Consider the following 19,870-nt stretch of genomic DNA (forward strand, 5'->3'; position numbering starts at 1 on the left):
AAGACATTTATAAAATTGGGCATGAAATGGAAAAAGTGGAAAAAGTTCTCCTTCCTCTCTCATAACACTAAAACTCATGGGCAATCAGTAAAGCTGAAATGTCAGAAGATTCGGGACACATTAAAAAGTATTTCTTAATGCAGGGCCTTTTCAGTACTGGCCCTGACTTGGTGGAACGCTCTGTCACAAGAGACCTGCGGGACCTGCGGGACTTGACATCTTTCCTCAGGGCCTGCAAAACAGAGCTGTTCTGCCTGGCCTTTGGTTTGGACTCAGTCTGACCATTATGTTTCCCTCCCCTTATGGTCTTGATCTATGGGCTACTTTTAAAATGAGGCTGCATTTTAAATTGGTCCCCCCCCATTATGTTTTTACTGTAATTTTACTGGTGTTAGCCGCCCTGAGCCCAGCTCTGGCCGGGGAGGTCAGGGTATAAATAAAATTTATTATTATTATTATGAGAGAGAGAGAGAGAGAGAGAGAGAGAGAGAGAGAGAGAAGTTTCTTATATGCAGAATTGTGCCAAAGTTAATCATTCTAGATTAAGGCACACACACACCTACACAAACACACACACACACGCGCACACACACACACACAAACACACGCACACACACACACTTTATTGAGCCTCCAAGATCAGGATGGAATTATTAGCCATCCCAATTTGTCTGAAAGGAGCGTCTTCACCCCCATCGTTCTACCTGGACACTGAGGTCCAGCGCCGAGGGCCTTCTGGCAGTTCCCTCACTGCGAGAAGCCAAGTTACAGGGAACCAGGCAGAGGGTCTTCTCGGTAGTGGCACCCACCCTGTGGTACGCCCTCCCACCAGATGTCAAAGAGAACAAGAACTACCAGACTTTTAGGAGACATCTGAAGGCAGCCCTGTTTAGGGAAGTTTTTAATGTTTAATGTATTATAGTATTTTAATATTTTTTTGGAAGCCGCCCAGAGTGGCTGGGGAAGCCCAGCCAGATGGGCGGGGTACAAATAATAAATTATTATTATTATTATGAAAGCTTACCAAGAAAGGCAGCAGGTACACAGCTGGCTCTTCAAACAGCGCAAGGGCGAGGTCTACAAATATAAAGAAGTAGGTAGCTGCTTGCATAGTCCAGTGGTTATACAGATAGTAAAGTCTGGGAAGAGAAGTCGGAAAAGCAACTGAGAACCTTGGTAGGAAAATGATCTCTAGCTCCAGCAAGCACAGTTGTTGTGGCGGCAACAGCAGCACGGAGAATATTTAAAGCCTGCTCTAAACCACCAGGACCTCCCTCGAAGATTTTATTATTCATTTATTTCTAAGCTCCTCTCCTGAGGGTCCCAGGGCAGGTTACCGCATCAAAACACAATATTTGAAACGATTGAATAAAACTTGCAGTCACTGAAAACAAGGTGGGGGTTTAAAATATACAAGGATCAAAATGTTGCTGGCGAACTTTAAAACGCAGCCCTAGAAACCAACACATTACACTACCCATTTATAAATCTCAGTATTATTATTTTTTGGTTTCCCAGCATTCCTGAGCAATGCTGGGTATTTTCTGCTATATTTTGGAAAGTAATTATCATTGTTGACTGGAAACTCCTTATAGACTTTTCGTGTGGAAAAGAAAATGAACTTGTGATATCTGGATTTGAGGATTGAAGAAAATATTGGTTTACAGAAAGTGGAATTATTGGGTATTATCCTGGAGTGGATGTTGGGAATAATGTTCTATATATAGCTGACAGAAGAAGAACCAGAAGTTATATTCTTTTCTCTCTCCCCCCCCCCCTTTTATTTCTTTCCCCTTTTTTTCTTTTCCTCTTTTGAGTTTGTGTTTTTATTTAGATTCATTTCTTGGGTATCTGACATCCACCTTTGATATCTTTTTTCGAACTTTAATAAAAATCTATGGAGAAATAAAGGAAGTTATCTGTTTGCTTGCTATGCCATTGGACAAGACATAAGATACTGTATCCAAATTTTGCATGATGGTTTCTGAGCTCAAAGAGCCACTTTCCTTCTATGCTTGGATACAATCGAATGCCGTTTTGAATCGGGACGACGGGCCTAACCTTTCAAAAGTACACTGATTTTTATCCAACCAATGTCAACACGGCACTTTTGTTTGTTTCTGAAAATTCTTGAGCAGTGCTGGTAACAAGGCTGCTAGAGGAATCATAAAGCCTCATTCTGGAGAAAACCAACAAGACGAATCTTCAGTATCAACCTTGCACAAAAACAGCATCAAGCCATATTACACTTTTTGAGACAACCATAGCACCAGAGGCCTCATCTTCATTCCACATAGCTTCTACAGTGGTACCTTAGGTTAAGAACTTAATTTGTTCTGGAGGTTCGTTCTTAACCTGAAACTGTTCTTAACCTGAGGTACCACTTCAGCTAAAGGGGCCTCCTGCTGCCGCCACACCGCTGGCGCACGATTTCTGTTCTCATCCTGAAGCAAAGTTCTTAACCCGAGGTAATATTTCTGGGTTAGCGGAGTCTGTAACCTGAAGTGTCTGTAACCTGAAGCGTATGTAACCCGAGGTACCACTGTACCACCATGACCTGGCTTTTTTAGGGCAACGGCCATTTTGGGGCAGGAAGTGGCTCCGCCCAACTGAAGCCCCCGAAAGCCAAGGAACTGACGTGCCACCCACAAGCTCACCTGCTGCCCAGAATCCCAACCCCTGCGTAGCAGACACCGTTCCACATTTAAGACTCCCATGCGGCCCTACAGACTGCCCCCCAATCCGGTGCAGACCACCCCCGGTCCCTGGCTACCTACGCTACTGCACAAGGTTTAATATTACGTTTCCGAGCACAGTTCAAAGTGTTGGTGCTGACCTTCAAAGCCCTAAACAGCCTCGGTCCAGTATACCTGAAGGAGCATCTCCACCCCCATCGTTCTGCCCGGACACTGAGGTCCAGCGCCGAGGGCCTTCTGGCAGTTCCCTCACTGCGAGAAGCCAAGTTACAGGGAACCAGGGAGAGGGCCTTCTTGGTAGTGGCACCCGCCCTGTGGAACGCCCTCCCACCAGATGTCAAAGAGAAAAACAACTACCAGACTTTTAGAAGACATCTGAAGGCAGCTTTTAATGTTTAATAGACTATTGTATTTTAATATTTTGTTAGAAGCCACCCAGAGTGGCTGGGGAAACCCAGCCAGATGGGTGGGGTATAAATAATAAATTATTATTATTATTATTATTTAATATCAAACACAACACAAACATACACCCAGCCTGAAAAATTAATGAAGCCAAGGCACTCCCACATTTCAGCAACCTTACACACTTTTTGCAGTGTGCATCAGAGTGTTCATTCAACATGACGCCCCCAAACCATGTACTTACCTGACTGCCCGTGGAGAGGTATCAAAGGGGATGTTCCTATTGTACTGGGCATCATACACATACGCTGCTGCCAGGAGAAGACTCTGCTGTAAAGAGGGAATACATTTTCAACACAGCTGCACTTTGACTGCTCTACACTCAGACTTAATTCACAAGCTGCTGCCCAACTCTTTGTTGAGCTGGTTAAGAAGGGGAAAGCCAGATGACTTCATAGATGGACTTGCTCAAAACAAGATTTGACAGCCTAAATCCTATGCTTCTAATTTCGCTGCCAAGGATGGGATTTTGAACCTCTGTTTATCCCACATGCATGAGCATCTGGAGGAATAAACTGCAATTAATATATTCTCTCCTACCCATAACCAAAGGTTATAAGTAGCTACTAGTCATTGTGGCTATGCTTGGGTTCCACTGTCGGGGGCAGCCCTGTCCTGAATGTCAGTTGCATAAAAACAGGGAGAGCTCTCTTGTGACTAGATGACCCAATGGCCTGATTATGCAGGCTCTCCTTATGTTCTTACCAGCAGAACTGATCTGGTGTTAGTGTTGTGCTGAACTCACCATTCCGTAGTAAGCAACAGCATCCCACCTTCTGGGAAGTTAGCACGGCACCTGCGCATGCCCGTCTCTGACCAGCCACTTATGTCTGTCTGTTTTCTTCAACTGGAATAATGCCTCCTGCTTGCCTGCATGGAGTATTTTCAAAGAGATGCACGCACATGTTCCATGTGGAACAGAAACCTATAGCTTTCACGTGGCTGGAATGTAAAGGGACCCCTGACCATTAGGTCCAGTCATGGACAACTCTGGGGTTGTGGCGCTCATCTCGCTTTATTGGCCGAGGGAGCTGGCGTACAGCTTCCAGGCCATGTGGCCAGCATGACTAAGCTGTTTCTGGCGAACCAGAGCAGCGCACAGAAACGCCATTTACCTTCCCGCTGGAGCGGTACCTATTTATCTACTTGCACTTGGACGTGCTTTCGAACTGCTATGTTGGCAGAAGCTGGGACCGAACAGCAAGAACTCACCCTGTCACGAGGATTCAAACCGCCGACCTTCTGATCGGCAAGTCCCACAGCGCCACCCGCATCCCTGGCTGGAATGTAGCCAATTGTAAGTCCTTATACAACAGCGCATAGAAATTGTATGTCCTTATACAACAGTGCATAGAAAGGATTTTGCTAACATGCTCAGTACTCCCACTACTTAAAGACTAATTTGCAAGCCAGTATACACAGGGTCTGGCTGCAGGGCTATAGGACAAGAGAAAAGATCTCCAGCCTTTTAGTAGTCCACAATGTGTGCGCACACACAGCCTGCCATTGTTTGCCACGACACTCGGATCACGGCCTGCAGACCACTGCAGAGTAAGACATCAAGTGGCAGAATGTACGTCCATCTGTCAGCAAGAGCTATGCAATTCAGAACGCTGTCAAAGGTTTAGTTCAAGTGGACTGTTTGGCTATTAAAATGCAATGGTTAACTGTTTAAAAATTTTAAGTAGTAGTCATCTCACAAGAAACAGCTTGTTCCAAGCATAACAGATTACTTGATTACGGCTCTTCTGACTAAGATCAAAGGGGGCAGGGGGAATCCAGTATGTTGTACACCTTAAAAGAAATCTAGTACGTTGTACACCTTAAAAGAAGATGGGCAACTGCCAAGGAAAGGAGTCCTTTTGCTTTCCATAATACCAGACAACAATCTGCTTCCTCCACACCCCTCTCACTGGTCTCCCCATATCCTTTGGCAATGACACTTATAATTTGAGCAAAACTTCCACAGAGAAGAGCTTTGGCTACATGTCAAGCCAGACAATGAGGTTGCTCTGGGCTTGCAACATTGTGAAGGCCAAGCACTCCAAAATACTTGCTCTGAGACAAGCCACAGTCAAGTCAGATAGAGACTTCAGCATTGTTGCAACAAAAGTGACATTTCGTATGTCCCAATGTGACCCCGAATGTTGGCGGGCTGTACTAAAACAAGTCCCACAGTGTCCCTACTTAAGTTACAAAGCTGCCCATTCTTGCACAGATAATTTTTTAAAACACTCCTTTAAAGCCAAACCGTGAAGCCCCGCCCTCCCCTTTACAGAAAGCTTGTTTTGATCTCCAGTGTGGCAAATGTCAAAGTCAGGGGTCCACTGCAACATTCGTCATTGCAATGAGTGCACCTCTCTGGCAGGAATAAAGAACGTCATCCTTTCTCCTAAACTTGGAGCTGGTGGTATCCTCCTCACAGGTGTGTCATGCCTCTGACGCAACGTGAGACACCCAGATGCCCCAGCCACCCTCTGAAGTTTGCAGAGGACGAGTGGGCAGGGCTCTGGGATCATCCCAGCCGTTGCACTGCCCTTCTGGGCTTCTTGTGAAAAGTTTCTTGGAGAAGAGCCATAGTTGAATAGTAGAGCATCTGTTTTGCAAGCAAAACGCCCCAAGTTTGATCTCCAGCATCTTCAAGAAGGTCTGTGAGAGACCACTGCCAGGAACCATAGAGACTTGTGGCCAGACAGGGTAGAGAGTTCTAAGCTAGATGGGCCAATGGTCTGACTCCATATAAGACTGTCCCCTATCTTCCTTTTAAAAAAGGGTAAAAGGTAAAGGTAAAGGACCCGGATGGTTAAATCCAGTCAAAGGGGTTGTGGCGCTCATCTCGCTTTCAGGCTGAGGGAGCCAGCGTCTGTCCACAGACAGCTTTTCCAGGTCATGTGGCCAGCATGACTTAACCACTTCTGGTGCAATGGGACACTGTGACGGAAACCAGAGCACAAAGAAATGCCTTTTACCTTCCCGCTGCAGCGGTACCTACTTATCTACTTGCACTGGCATGTTTTCGGACTGCTAGGTTGGCAGGAGCTGGGACAGAGCAACGGGAGCTCACCCCGTTTCGAACTGCCGACCTTCCGATTAGCACACCCAAGAGGCTCAGTGGTTTAGACCACACCCACCACCTATAAGCACCTCAGACATGCAACACCACTGTGGGAATCTCTCCCCGCCCCCCACACACACATACCATGGAAATAGCCCATGAGAGGCTTCTGCTCCATGAATCTGTCTAATCCTTCTTTAAAGCTATCCTCTCGGCTTCTTCCCAACACTTGGGGACATCACTGTGTGCTTGAAGTCAAACAAGCACAATGGCTCCCACAACGTTGGGTGAAACCTGGTGCATCTGCTCTAAACTAAAAAGCAGGTAGACTTTAAAGACATTTATTTAAACTAAAAAGCTGCACGGGCTACAGCCTTTCTCCATAGTGGAGCTGCTCCAGCCCCTTGATCAAGCTGGCAGGATCCTGCCTGGACTGAAGTTACAGCTTCCACCTAAGATTTTATTAAAGATTGGGTGCATCTAACAAGCACCTTTGAAACTTGGTAAGGGAAGCCCCAAGTAGACTCTCCTTGCAAGGGTTTGCGGAAAACAACCTTGCTTTCTCCATCAGGAGGGAGAGCTCAAGTCACAGGAGAAACTGCTTTGCCAGAGTCCTCTTCTGTGTGAGAGTATTCATACTAAGGATGCCTGTTGCTGGAAACTGCAGGAAGGGAGATGCACCTGTGTTCAGTTCCTGCTTTCAGGTTTCCCATGGGAATCTGGCTGACTACAGAGAGGACAGGATGCTGACCTGAACCAGCAGGGATGCTCTTATGTTCATTATGTTAACAGTAAGGAAATGACCAAGAACATTCTAGTTGATCTAAATTCATAGAGTTTCCTCTTTCGAGCAGAACTTGGGCACAGCCCAAGTACAGTGGTACCTCGGGTTAAGTACTTAATTCATTCCAGAGGTCCGTTCTTAACCTGAAACTGTTCTTAACCTGAAGCACCACTTTAGCTAATGGGGCCTCCTGCTGCTGCCACGCCGCTGGAACACGATTTCTGTTCTCATCCTGAAGCAAAGTTCTTAACCCGAACTACTATTTCTGGGTTAGTGGACTCTGTAACCTGAAGCATATGTAACCTGAAGTACTACTGTATGTCAAGCAAAACAGGGGGTTGGAAATCTAATGCACTGATCACCATTAAATAATGTGAGAAGAGGAACACCTATTGCCTTTATGAATCAAGTCTTTCCATCGGCTGTTGGGAATGGCTGTGGCTCAGTGGCAGTTTTGGCAGGTAGAAGTTCAACCCCAGACATCTCCAGCTAGGGCTGAGAATGTTCCTCTATATGAAACCCCAGATAGCAGCCCCCCCCCCCATCCAGTGCAGACAATATTGAACTGGATGAACAGATGGGCCAATGGTCTGACTCTCTATAATGAAGCTATTATGGCTGTGCACACAAGCCCATTTACTCTGCATCCATACTGATTTGGGAAGCAGTGTATGCACGACGTTAGCCGCAATCCAAATCCATCCGGTTGTTTCTTATGAACTTTTGCATTCCCGCCCCACTTAAAAGACCCAGTTATGATCCAAATTGAGAAAAATGAACAACCTAACTGCGTTTCCAGTAGCGATGTTTGGAAGTGAGAGCCAGACCATAAAGAAAGCTGATCGCCGAAGAATTGATGCTTTTGAATTCTGGTGCTGGAGGAGACTCTTGAGAGTCCCATGGACTGCAAGAAGATCAAACCTTTCCATTCTGAAGGAAATCAGCCCTGAGTGCTCACTGGAAGGACAGATCCTGAAGCTGAGGCTCCAAGACTTTGGCCACCTCATGAGAAGAGAAGACTCCCTGGAAAAGACCCTGATGTTGGGAAAGATGGAGGGCACAAGGAGAAGGAGACGACAGAGGATGAGATGGTTGGACAGTGTTCTCAAAGCTACCAGCATGAGTTTGACCAAACTTCGGGAGACAGTGGAAGACAGGAGTGCCTGGCGTGCTCTGGTCCATAGGGTCACGAAGAGTCGGACACGGCTAAATGACTAAACAACAACAACAACAACAAACTGCATTTCCAGCCCATAATATGTACTGTACACAGCCTCTGAAGCAGAACTGCCATCCTAAGTTGGACTGTGATGGGAAAAGCAGAGGCCAGATTGCCTGCAATAGCCTTATGGAGTCTGATGGGCTGGACTCTAGATGGGTGTCGACAAGGCGCCAGTCATCCCTGCAAGACACACCTTTGCTTGCAGGATGCCGCAGGTACCCCTTGAATTATTCCACCCCAGGCAGCAGCAGCAGCTGCTGTGTCTCTGCCTGTATAACGGATCTCGACTTTGCCAAGGAATTCGACAAAAACGCCTCGCTCAGCTTTTTTTTTTAAAGGTTCTCGGCACATTGGCCGAGAAGCGACAGCCAGGCCAGCAGAGCAGCAGTCTCTGCCAACCTTTTAAGTTTGCACGCGTGCATTCCTGCCCACCCAAACGCCCCTTTACGCAGGAGAAGCTTTAGTGCGCCATGGAGCTGAAGGAAAAGTTGCTGAAGATGCCACACAACTAGCTGTCCAGAGGCGCAGCTGCAGAAGTGGGCAAACTCTTCCCCCTAACTCACGGGACACCCCAAGAAAAATAACGACTTGCTAGAGCAGCTGGTGCTCGGTGCAAGCAGGCGCGCTGCAAAGGGATCTCTCGTTTCCAAAAAGTGGGGGCCCGTGGAAACATTTGCAGCAGCAAAGCAGCCATGGGGGAAAGGGGAAGAGAGAGTTGCGCAGGCTTGGGCTGGGCCTGCAGGGGGACCAGCAGAGCAACGTGGACGATGCAGCCCCTCCAAGCGGAGACCTCCCCTCTCCTCCCCTCGCCACGGTCGCGCAAGAACCAGTCTTAGGCGGGTCACCTCCTCCTGCGCCGAGTCTCCCATCGCGGCGTCGGGCGCGGCTCCGGCTAAGCTGCGCGGCGGCTGCGCGGCTGCGGAGTCTGCTTGCTCCTGCACTGCCGGCGGTTGCGGGATCCCGACTCGACTCCCGCCCGCAGACTCCATCCCCGAAGCTGCAGCGCCGCCGAGGAGGCTTTAATCCCCAGCTGCACGTGACTCCGGGCAGCGGAAACGACTCCTAGCCCCGGAGAAGGATGGATGAGCGAGCAGGCGCTGCGCGAAGCGCCTTGATTCCGCGCTCGCCGTGGAGCAACAAAACTTTGGGGTGCCTCCAGCTCCCCGCCCCCGCTGCAAAGGAGGCCGGCGAGAATCTGGATCCGCCCTGTGGGTTGCCTCGGAAAGGAAGCCCGGCTGAGTTTATTGGGGTTTGTAAAGGGGCGTCCCCATAAAGAAAGCTGATCGCCGAAGAATTGATGCTTTTGAATTCTGGTGCTGGAGGAGACTCTTGAGAGTCCCGTGGACTGCAAGAAGATCAAACCTGAAGGAAAATAGCCCTGAGTGCTCACTGGAAGGACAGATCGTGAAGCTGAGGCTCCAGTAGTTTGGCCACCTCATGAGAAGAGACGACTCCCTGGAAAAGACCCTGATGTTGGGAAAGAGTGAGGGCACAAGGAGAAGGGGACGACAGAGGACGAGATGGTTGGACAGTGTTCTCGAGGCTGCCAACATGAGTTTGACCAAACTGGGGGAGGCAGTGGAAGACAGGAGTGCCTGGCGTGCTCTGGTCCATGGGGTCACGAAGAGTCGGACACGACTAAACGACTAAACAACAACAAAGGGGCGTTGTAGGATTTCAAAGGCGCCCCCATCTGTTGCACGTTTAACTCGAGGTTCGTGAAAACGCACGGGGTGGCCACCTTGCAGCGCCACCCAGCTACATCTTTGTGGGAAAGCAAGTCCCTGTTTTCAAGGAACACATAAGAAGCTGCCTTAGTACCCAAGTCAGCCCATTGGTCTATCTAGCTGAGTGTTGTCTACACTGACTGGCAGCCGCTCCCCAGGGTTTCAGGTAGGAGCCTCTCCCAACCCCACCTGGAGATGCCAGCGGGGACTGAACTGGCGACCGTCTGTTTGCAGGGCAGATGCTCTGTCAGGGAGGTATGGCATTGCTGGACTCCATCTCCCACCATTTGTGTACCTTGGACTGAGCTTAGTAGCGGATTGGCAGCCATGTGCTTTAAATGCATCAGGAGTGTCAATGCTATCGTTTGCAGATTAGACGGAGAGCAGTTTTGTAAATCACCGTTTTCAGTATGCAATTATCAAGGTGTGCACTTTTCTGCATTTCATTTCTCTCCGGCAACACTTTTGACAAGCCTCACCCAAGAAGAAAAAGAAGATATGTGGACTTACAAATCGGGATAACACTAAATGCATTAGATGAAGAGGCTGTAATCCATGGAAGTTTAATGCCACAATAAATCCATTTGTTTTCAAGATGCCACAAGACTCTGGCATCCCACAATATAGGCATGTTTCCATTTTTATGACATGTATGATTGCAGCCACACTTCTCTGTTCCTTCCCTCCCCCGTCACAGCTACAAGTGCTATAAAGCTAAAAGAAATGTTAAGGATTCAAATAAGGAATGGGCAATTCCTTTATAACACTGAATTTCCCACCAACTAACCCCAAAGGGTCTCACCGCAATTTACGAATAACATATAGATTTAAAAACAACAAAACAACTGGAAACAGAAATGACAAAACCAGGGTTGCAGCATTTAATGAGGTTGGCTTAATCTTGGGGTGGAGAACCTTTAGCCCCTAATATGTTGCAGAACTACAATTCCCATCATCCCCAGCGACTGGTCTGGCTCACATCATCCCCATGCTGGCTGTGACTGATGGGAGTTCTAAGGTTTCCCCTCCCATTTTTTCTGAAAAAAAGAAATAATGAAAAAATAGTTTTTTAAAGGTAAATTGTCACAATTGCAAATAAAGAGCTATAGAATACAGCTAAGTGATTTACTAAATCAACAATAAAACATACCAGGAGGAAAAGGATCTGTGGTCTATAATTACAAAGGGTTCCATGATCTAAATCAAAACCACTGCAATTTTTTATTTTAAAAAGAAGATAAGCTTTTCCAAAACCTACAATTGTGTCCTGGACTGCTATCAAAAGATGCAAAATCAATTCCTTGTTTTTTTCTCATCTTGATCCGAATCTGCAAACAAATCCAAGATTCAGACAAGGGGAGGGATGGATTGAGATGCCAGAAAATACTTTTGTCCTGAACCAGTTTACCTTGGGCAGTGCCATCACTTATGCTGGTAGGTCCCAGCATCCTGGCAGCCCCTCCAGCCTAAGTGTGAAGCACCCCAATGTACAAAAGGAATGAATCATTGTGTTAAGTACCAACTATGCACCATTTTCAGGAAGAGTTCCTTCTTTGAGCCAAAACAGATGTCTATGGGACCTTGGACCAGATCCCCCCCCCCAATCTTCATCTTCTGTATGAACTCCCCAGTTGTGTTCCCACCAGGTCTTATGTTTTTGATTTGCAGTAAAAGTAGCATTTGACAAAAATGTCATAGAGCAGTGAAACTAACCCATTGATGGGACCTGAGGAACCCATAATAATTTCAGAGTTGTACTTCAGCAACATCTGGAGGACCATCCCTGAGTTTATTTGATTATAATCTTTACCCCACTTACCTGATAGTAAGTCACATTAAACTCAGTGGGACTTAAATATTAGTAGATACAGTTAGGATTACACTGCAGAGACATTTTTGGTCAAGTAAAAAGTTGTTCCAGTATATTAGACAGATATATATATATATTTAAAAAACTTTTAATACTCATAAAACGTGCAGATGACAATCATCATCCTAAAAGATGTGTTCCCCTTTTGCCTTTCATGTGTATGTTTGTACAAATGACTTCAGAACAGAGCAGGCATAGGCAAACTCGGCCCTCCAGATGTTTTGGGACTACAACTCCCATGATCCCTAGCTAGCAGGACCAGTGGTCAGGGATGATGGGAATTGTAGTTCCAAAACATCTGGAGGGCTGAGTTTGCCTATGCCTGGAACAGAGCCTATGCAGGCACAGGTGTGCGCCTACAGATGTTTCATGTTCCCTGGAACCCTGATGGAGTTCTCAAATGCATGAGAGCCAATTATTAAGACACCAGGTCCATTGGCAGAGCAACTCTGTGTTACAAAGATGTCTGCAACTTTAACATGAACCCAGCCATGTGGGAATCCCTTGCAGATGACCATAGTGCCTTGAGACAGTTAAGTCATGTATCCTTAGCAGTGATCAGAGGAGGAATGACCTCTGGGGGGAACACAGAGAGAAGAAACACCATGATGCATCTGCCCCAACTGCAACAAAACATGTCTCTCCCATATCTGTCTCTACAGCCACAGCAGGAGCTGTGAATCTCCAGTGTTTTGATTTCACCCCCAAAGGAGCAGTCCTCTATTGTCTCCTGAGACAGGCGGCTGCTATGTATGATGTTTCTGGGGGTGGTCTTGGGCCCCATGGCAGGGAATTTAAAATGTGTATATAAGGCCTTGCGCGCCATTGTTCTGGGTTCCTCCTCCCTCCTGCGTGTAGTGAGTTAGAACCCTGTTGCAACAGATCAATAAAGATCAGGCTTACTAGCTGCTTTGCTTCTCAATATTCTCTGGCTGGCCTCTGTTATTTTCTCCTACCAATGGGGAACCAATATAGAGTAAGGACTCTATATGGGCTCTTGGGTACCCCATAAGGGAAAAGGGCAGATTTTTGTTTACAACAGCTGCCAACCAACTAATTGAAGTAAAATGCCAGTGGAATCTGTGGAAGAAGACTTTTACTTAATGCCCATTGATCTCATTGAGAACTAGATTCAACCAAATAAAATAAATAAAATAAAATAAAAAAAATAAAAAAAAATCCTTCCAGTAGCACCTTAGAGACCAACCAAGTTATTGCTATGAGCTTTTGTGTGCATGCACACTTCTTCAGACACACACAAAAAGCTCATACCAATAACTAACTTAGTTGGTCTCTAAGGTGCTTCTGGAAGGATTATTATTATTATTATTATTTTATTTTGTTTCAACTACGGCAGATCAACACGGCTAGCTACCTCTAACTAGATTCAACTAAGTTAAACTAGATCCACTAACTGATCAAGCGAGAGCGACTCTTCTTGGATAGCGTGCTGAATGCACTGGGACCCGGAAACAGGAAACTGCCTTCCACTTATAGTTTTCTATGCCGCTGAGCAGCAACTATCCAGAATTTCAGGCAGGAGTCTCTCACAGCTTGGCCAGAAGATGCCAGGGACTGAATCTGGGACTTTGTGCATGCAAAGCAGATGCGCTACGGCTACCCTGTGGCTTTTCCCCAGCGGGTTCACCATCCCTATTGTAGACAGTTCTGAGCCAGATGCACAGATGGTCCGATCTGGAATAGGCAGTCTCCTGTGTGTTCTGAGGGCTGGTTAACTTTACGGTAAAGGACTGGAAAATTACGGGAGGCAGGCGATATGCCAGGACTGGGATGTTTTCAGCCAAGGTGGCTGCCCAGAAGTATTTTATTTAGAGTTTCCTTCCTACTTTACATATGCAATGTGCATAATGCTCTTTTCTTGTGGGCTGGATGGTTCCATTGACTAAATGGCTGCCCATCTGGCCCTTCTGAAAGGAGCGGCTACAGCGGAGGGTTGAAAAGTTCGCTGCTTTCATGGGCTGTGGCTGCAGCTCGCTGGTTTGTTCGTCTGCCAGCGGTGAAATCTGGCATGCAGGAAAAGGAAGTTTGGCATTAAAGTCAGCTTAATATTGTTTCTCTAAGCAGTGCCCCAGAAATGCTGAGGAAGCATTTATCTATCCAGGGAAGAACAGAGGAGGGGTTTGCATACAAAGAGCACAATCAAGTTCATTCAACTGTATTTAACTATTAGATTACTACAGGCACACTCCTGTTCTTATTAGCTTTCAGCCGAACAAAGAGTTCTGGGGCAACTTCAAGGTTAAAAATTAATTACAGCCCAGGCTTTTGTGGGCTAGAGTCCATTCTGTCAAATGCATGAGGTCTTATTCTCAGTTGACAGATTTCTACACGCAGACACAAAGACACACAAATACACATGTGGATAGAAGGAGAGGAAATGACAAAGCAAAGCTTGGTGGCCGGCACTACAAGACATAAGGTGCAATCCTATGCATGTCTATTTGGAAGAAAGTGTATATAGGATTGCAGGCTTAGACAAGCCCTGCTACTATGCAGAGTCAAATGAAAATACAGTCCAGACTACATGGGACTGGCAGAAATGACTGGCAGAATCCGAGACCAGGAAAGAGAGATGGCGGAAGAAGATTGGAAGAAATTTAAGGACTATCTTAGGAAATATTGCAAAATTAATGAATGTTAGAATGATGTTGGTTTAGAAATTAAGTGGTTTTCAGCTGTATTGATTAAGTAAAAAGAAAAGAAAGGTTAAAAATTAAATGAAAAGTAAGGGAGAGGATTTGCTGAATTAACAATTAGAAATTGGAATACAGAAAGGGGAGTTATGAGGAGGTCGGGGAAGTAAGTTATAAGAAAATAAGGGAACAAAATTTTATTTGTTTTTAAATAGTTTTTAGTTTTGTATTTTGTCTTTTTTATATCTGTTATTTTTTCTGTTTGTGTTTTGTTTTTGCTATTGCTTTTTTTTTCTTTTTCTGTATAACCTTTAAAATTTCAATAAATATCTTAAAAAAAAAATACAGTCCAGTTCAAGTGGTAAAAGGTCTGCTAGGGTGGGAGGTAATGAAGTGGCAAAGCAGGTTTCTGAACAGCGTGTATCGTGGTCCCCAACATTTTGGGGCCTGCGAAGCATGTTTGGAAATCTATCCCATTTGTAGGTGCAAATTCACAGAAGGGGAAGAAATAAATGATGCCCGGAATCCCACCTACAGGCAAAATAGCTATACCACCCCCCAATGAAGAGGAGGAGGAGGAGGAGGAGGAGAAGAAGGAGAACACTCCTCCCAAAAGGGAAAACGGTCCTTGCCAACTAAACAACCCAAACAAAACCACAGGCAAAACACCCCAAACCAAAGCAGGCAAAACACACACTAACAAACATAAACACAGAGAATGTATGCGGAGCCCAGAGGAATTCTGGGAAAGGAAGGTTAAGAGTGTAAAGTGGCTGGATACCTGCACTTTGCTTTTGATTCTGCCCAGGGTCACTCATGGTGGGGTGGGGGTAGATCTTTAAAAAACCCACAATTCAAAATTTTTGGAGGGGCAAGCAGTCTTTATGGGCACCCAGAATAGAGGTGTTTGAGAGTGTCTTGTTGAGGACCCCAGGGGAACGTTAACACCTAAGGAGTGGGAATATAAACTGGCTGTGGATCTGCAGTGGAGTGCGGAGTTTTGTCAGTTTGTGAATACAGTGGTACCTTGGGTTACAGACGCTTCAGGTTCAGTCTCTGCTAACCCAGAAACAGTACCTCGGGTTAAGAACTTTGCTTCAGGATGAGAACAGAAATCGTGCTCCGGCGGCGCGGCAGCAGTGGGAGGCCCCATTAGCTAAAGTGGTGCTTCAGGTTAAGAACAGTTTCAGGTTAAGAACGGACCTCCAGAACAAATTAACTTCTTAACCCGAGGTACCACTGTACATTGTTGGGGACAGTGGGATCTTGTTGCATCTGCTGCATCTTTCAGTTGTCATGAATCGCATGACTTGCCCAGGTGTGGAGGGGCAGGCTGAGACAGGTGAACATGGGGGGGGGGGGACAACAGGAGGATAACCGGCAGGGACTGAGACTGGAGAATAGAGACTGAAGGAGGTGAGTATTCTCCCGTCCCAGGATATGGGTGCCCTGGCCAGGGAAGCAGGACATCTCTCAGGAAAAGGAGTGCAGCAATGGAATCCAGGGAGGACATCAGCCCAGGGTCTTCTCCATTGTGAAGAGCAGCTGCCGCCAGCTTTGATGGGTGTGTCATCTGTGCCCTTTCTTGGACAGGCACAGCTTGGCCCCTGGGGCTCATGGGATGGTAACCTTATGTTTGTAATCTTATGTAATGTGCTCTACGTGGGGCTTCCCTTACAGCTGGTCCAGAGGCTTGAGCTGGTGACCCAGGTAGTGAATAGTGCCTCTTACCAGTGCTAAGGGATCGACACCAGTTGCCTAGCAGCCCCCAAGTTGGTTTTGAGGTATTGCTATTGGCATATAAAGCCCCAGACAACAGGCCTATCTCGTAGGCAGCCAACTTGAAGCTGAGCCCCAGCTACTAGCATTGAGTCTTGGCATGTCATGTGTGTGTCTCGCTCTCTTCCCCTGCTTATCATCTAGGTTAAAGTGAACAATATAGGGAGTAAAGATGGCTAAAGGTGACCCAAAAAAGCTGAAGGGGAAGATGCCTACTTATGCCTTCTTTGTTTAGACCTGCTGTGAAGAACACAAGAAGAGGAACCCAGAAGTTCCCATCAGCTTTGCAGAGTTCTCCAAGAAGTGCTCAGAGAGGCAGAAGACAGTGTCAAGCAAAGAGAAGGGGGAATTTGATGAGATGGCTAAAGCTGTTAAAGTGTGGTATGATAGAGAAATGAAGGATTACGGACCAGCAAAGGGTGGATAAGAAGAAGGAGGACCCCAATGTCTCCAAATGGCCACCATTTGGATTCTTCCTGTTCTGTTCAGAATTCCATCCCAATATAAAATCCACTAATCTGGCATCTCCATTGGAGACTTGGCAAAGAAATTGGGTGAAATGTGGAATAACCTCAGTGATGGGGGAAAACAGCCTTACAACAACAAGGCTGCAAAACTGAAGGAGAAGTATGAGAAGGATGTAGCTGACTACAAGTTTGATGGTGCAATGAGTTCCATAGGTAAAGATGCTGTTGCAGCTTGGAAAAAGGTAGAAGAGGAGGAGGATGACGAAGAAGATGACGAGGAGGAAGATGAGAACGACGACAATGATTGAGAAACTGTATAATACTTGTCTCCATGTGAATACCATAGAGTAGGGAAAACACCATTTGGAAAAACAAACAGGCACCTGTTGCTTTAAGAAGATGGTGTCTTATCCCTCGTACCTCCGGGACCGCCTCTCCTGGTATGCCCCACGGAGAGCCTCAAGGTCCATAAATAGCAACACCCTAGTGGTCACGGGCCCTAAGGAAGTCAGATTAGCCTCAAGCAGAGCCAGGGCCTGGTGGAACGCTCTGCCTCATGAGACCAGGGCCCTGCAGGATCTGATTTCTTTCCACAGGGCCTGTAAGACAGAGTTGTTCTGCCTGGCCTTTGGCTTGGAGCCAATTTGATTCCCTCCCTCCCTCTCTTTCTTTTTTCTTTTCCTTCTCCTCCTGCGATGAGGCTACATTTTAATATTTTAATGTTCCATTTTAATGTTGTATTTTATTTTTGTTTTTAAGTTGTAATCATTCATCTTGTTTTTATTATTGCTTGTAAGCCTTGGCTGGGGAGGGCGGGGTATAAATAAAAATTATTATTATTATTATTATTATTATTATTATTATTATTATTATTATTTGCCCTTTGTGGAAGAGAAAATGTCCCTGTTATTTCTGTGTTTGTGCAGTGTGTGTGTGTGTGTGTGTGTGTGTGTGTATGTATGTATGTATGTGTGTATATCCTGAAAATTGCTTCTTTGCCATGTTATTACTGAATAATTAACGAAGAGATTACATGCATTGAATAATACAAATGATGTAGACAAATTTGATGAAATATGGCATCTATAAAATACTTTGCTGATAACCCTGAAGAACAGCAACCACTGAAATCACAGATCGGACTTTGGCAAACTCGAGTAGACCGATCTGTCCTGGAGGAGTGTAAATTGGCATTTTGCTTTTACATCCACCCCTTTTTTGTAATTGTTGTTATATACTGGAAATCAATAAAACTGTATTTATAAAAGAATGAGAAAACAGCATTCAAGGGGAAGATCGGCATGGCCTTAACTAGATATATTACAGCACTTTATAATATATAAAAAAAACATAAAACTAAGCAATAAAATCATAAAAGGTTAAAGGCAAGTAAAAAAGCAAATGTATTTAAAATTAAAAACATTACTACTACTAAGCTTTTTATTGTGGGCGAATTGTGGCAGTATATAGTTATGTTTTATGGTTATATGATGTATTGCATTCATTCATCAACCTTTGCACTAGCAAGTAATGACTGAAAAATGGCAAATATCTGTACTGCAGAACACATTTTTATTAATCTGTACTTAAGTATTATTCTTGAAAACAAACAAAAATATACAAAAACAAACAATCATGACTACTTCTATCTAGTACTTTCTTCTTCAGCGTAATGGCACCTTAGGGCAGAAAATCGAAAAGCTCTTTCGATGGCGCGAGCCTCGGCTTAACTCCGAAGGAAGCCTACGGAATTCCAGCCGGATCCGCTGTCGAGGAAAAGCGCTCATCGCACCGCATCACAGCCCCAGTGTGCCTGCCTACGCTTGACCGCTAGTGGCCGCTGCGCCGGAAAAAAAACTTTTTTCCTTTTCCTTTGGTCCCGGCGCAAGGGGAAGCAGTTTGGCCCTCCGCGGGCACCGTAGGAGGCGGACGGTGGGAAACATGGCGCTGAGCTCGGAGCCGCTCTCGGAGCGCTCCGTGAAGCTGGCGGTGCTGCTGGCCTTCGCTTCGGGGGTGCTGGTGGGCTGGCAAGCGAACAGGGCGCGCAGGCGCTACCTCGACTGGCGGAAGAAGCGGCTGCAGGACCAGCTGGCGGCCACGCAGAAGAAGCTGGACCTGGCGTAAGGCAGGTGAGGACGTCGCAGGATGGTGGCCGGGAAGGCTCATGCCCCTCTGTATGGCTTCTTGAGGGAATGGTGGCCGGGAAGGGCCATGCCCCTCTGTATGGCTTCTCGAGGGAGTGGTGGCCGGGAAGGGTCATGCCCTTTCCGTGGCTTTTTGAGGGAAAGGGAGTGGGATGGTGGCCGGGAAGGGTCATGCCCCCTTCCATGGCTTTCTAAAAAGAGGACTGCTGGCTTTTGAACGCCAAACTTGCTGTTGGCTACCCAACTTTTATTGCTTAAATGTATCCACTTTTGATTTTAAAGAAACCTGAATGGATAGACGCGGGTGGCGCTGTGGGTTAAACCACAGAGCCTAGGACTTCCTGATCAGGAGGTCAGCGGTTCGAATCCCTGCGACAGGGTGAGCTCCCATTGCTCAGTCCCTGCTCCTGCCAACCTAGCAGTTCGAAAGCACGTCAAAGTGCAAGTAGATAAATAGGTACCGCTCCAGCAGGAAGGTAAACGGCGTTTCCATGCGCTGCTCTGGTTCGCCAGAAGAGGCTTAGTCATGCTGGCCACGTAAAGCGAGATGAGCGCCGCAAGCCCAGAGTCGGTCACAACTGGACCTAATAGTCAGGGGTCCCTTTACCTTAACCTATCCACTTTTGATTTTGAAGAAACCTGAATAGATAGCATCATTTATATTATTATTATTATGTTTCTCTTCCTATCAACAGCCAGGAGCAAATGGAAGCAAGAGGAAGCCTTTGGATCAAATCTGACATTTAACAGACTTTGAGAAAACACACACGTACAAGAACAATGCTTCTGTTATTTCACTCAATAAGACCGATACCTGAAAAAGCTCAACATGTATGGAAGAACATCATCAATATAAACACTGAAATTTTGTGGTCTGCATTGATGGGGTCAACTTCTTGTGCCATGTTTGGAAGATTTGTTTCATTGTCTGACAATTGAACTATGATGACTGAATCTTGATAACAAGTGTCTGCATGTGACTAAATAAACTTTATTTTAACAAGTTA

The 19,870-nt window shown here is 46.0% G+C and overlaps 2 protein-coding genes and 1 pseudogene across 3 annotated transcripts in view; 2 read left to right on the top strand and 1 right to left on the bottom strand.

Annotated features, from left to right (window-relative positions):
* The window catches only part of LOC310841797 (two pore channel protein 2-like), a 30,196-nt gene extending 20,692 nt beyond the window's left edge, over nucleotides 1–9,504 (bottom strand). Inside the window, 3 exon segments of the mRNA XM_083733278.1 lie at nucleotides 1,025–1,139; nucleotides 3,346–3,431; nucleotides 9,068–9,504. Of these exon segments, the coding sequence (XP_083589404.1) occupies nucleotides 1,025–1,139; nucleotides 3,346–3,431; nucleotides 9,068–9,211 (345 nt within the window). The 5' untranslated portion in view covers nucleotides 9,212–9,504.
* A 6,804-nt stretch (nucleotides 9,505–16,308) lies between these two features.
* LOC310842014 (high mobility group protein B3 pseudogene) lies at nucleotides 16,309–17,065 on the top strand (annotated as a pseudogene). The gene has a single exon. The product of its transcript is annotated as a high mobility group protein B3 pseudogene (transcript).
* A 1,529-nt stretch (nucleotides 17,066–18,594) lies between these two features.
* Nucleotides 18,595–19,870, top strand: MTLN (mitoregulin). Its single transcript, XM_083733923.1, has 2 exons — nucleotides 18,595–18,848; nucleotides 19,559–19,870. The coding sequence occupies exon 1, from the start codon at nucleotides 18,661–18,663 to the stop codon at nucleotides 18,841–18,843; it is 183 nt and encodes a 60-aa protein (XP_083590049.1). The 5' UTR covers nucleotides 18,595–18,660; the 3' UTR covers nucleotides 18,844–18,848; nucleotides 19,559–19,870.

Source organism: Podarcis gaigeae, assembly GCF_964106915.1.
Source record: "Podarcis gaigeae genome assembly, chromosome: 3".
NCBI lineage: Eukaryota > Metazoa > Chordata > Lepidosauria > Squamata > Lacertidae > Podarcis > Podarcis gaigeae.

Coding starts and splice junctions, on each gene's coding strand:
- MTLN (XM_083733923.1), top strand. CDS start 18,661: ATGGCGCTGAGCTCGGAGCCGCTCTCGGAGCGCTCCGTGAAGCTGGCG.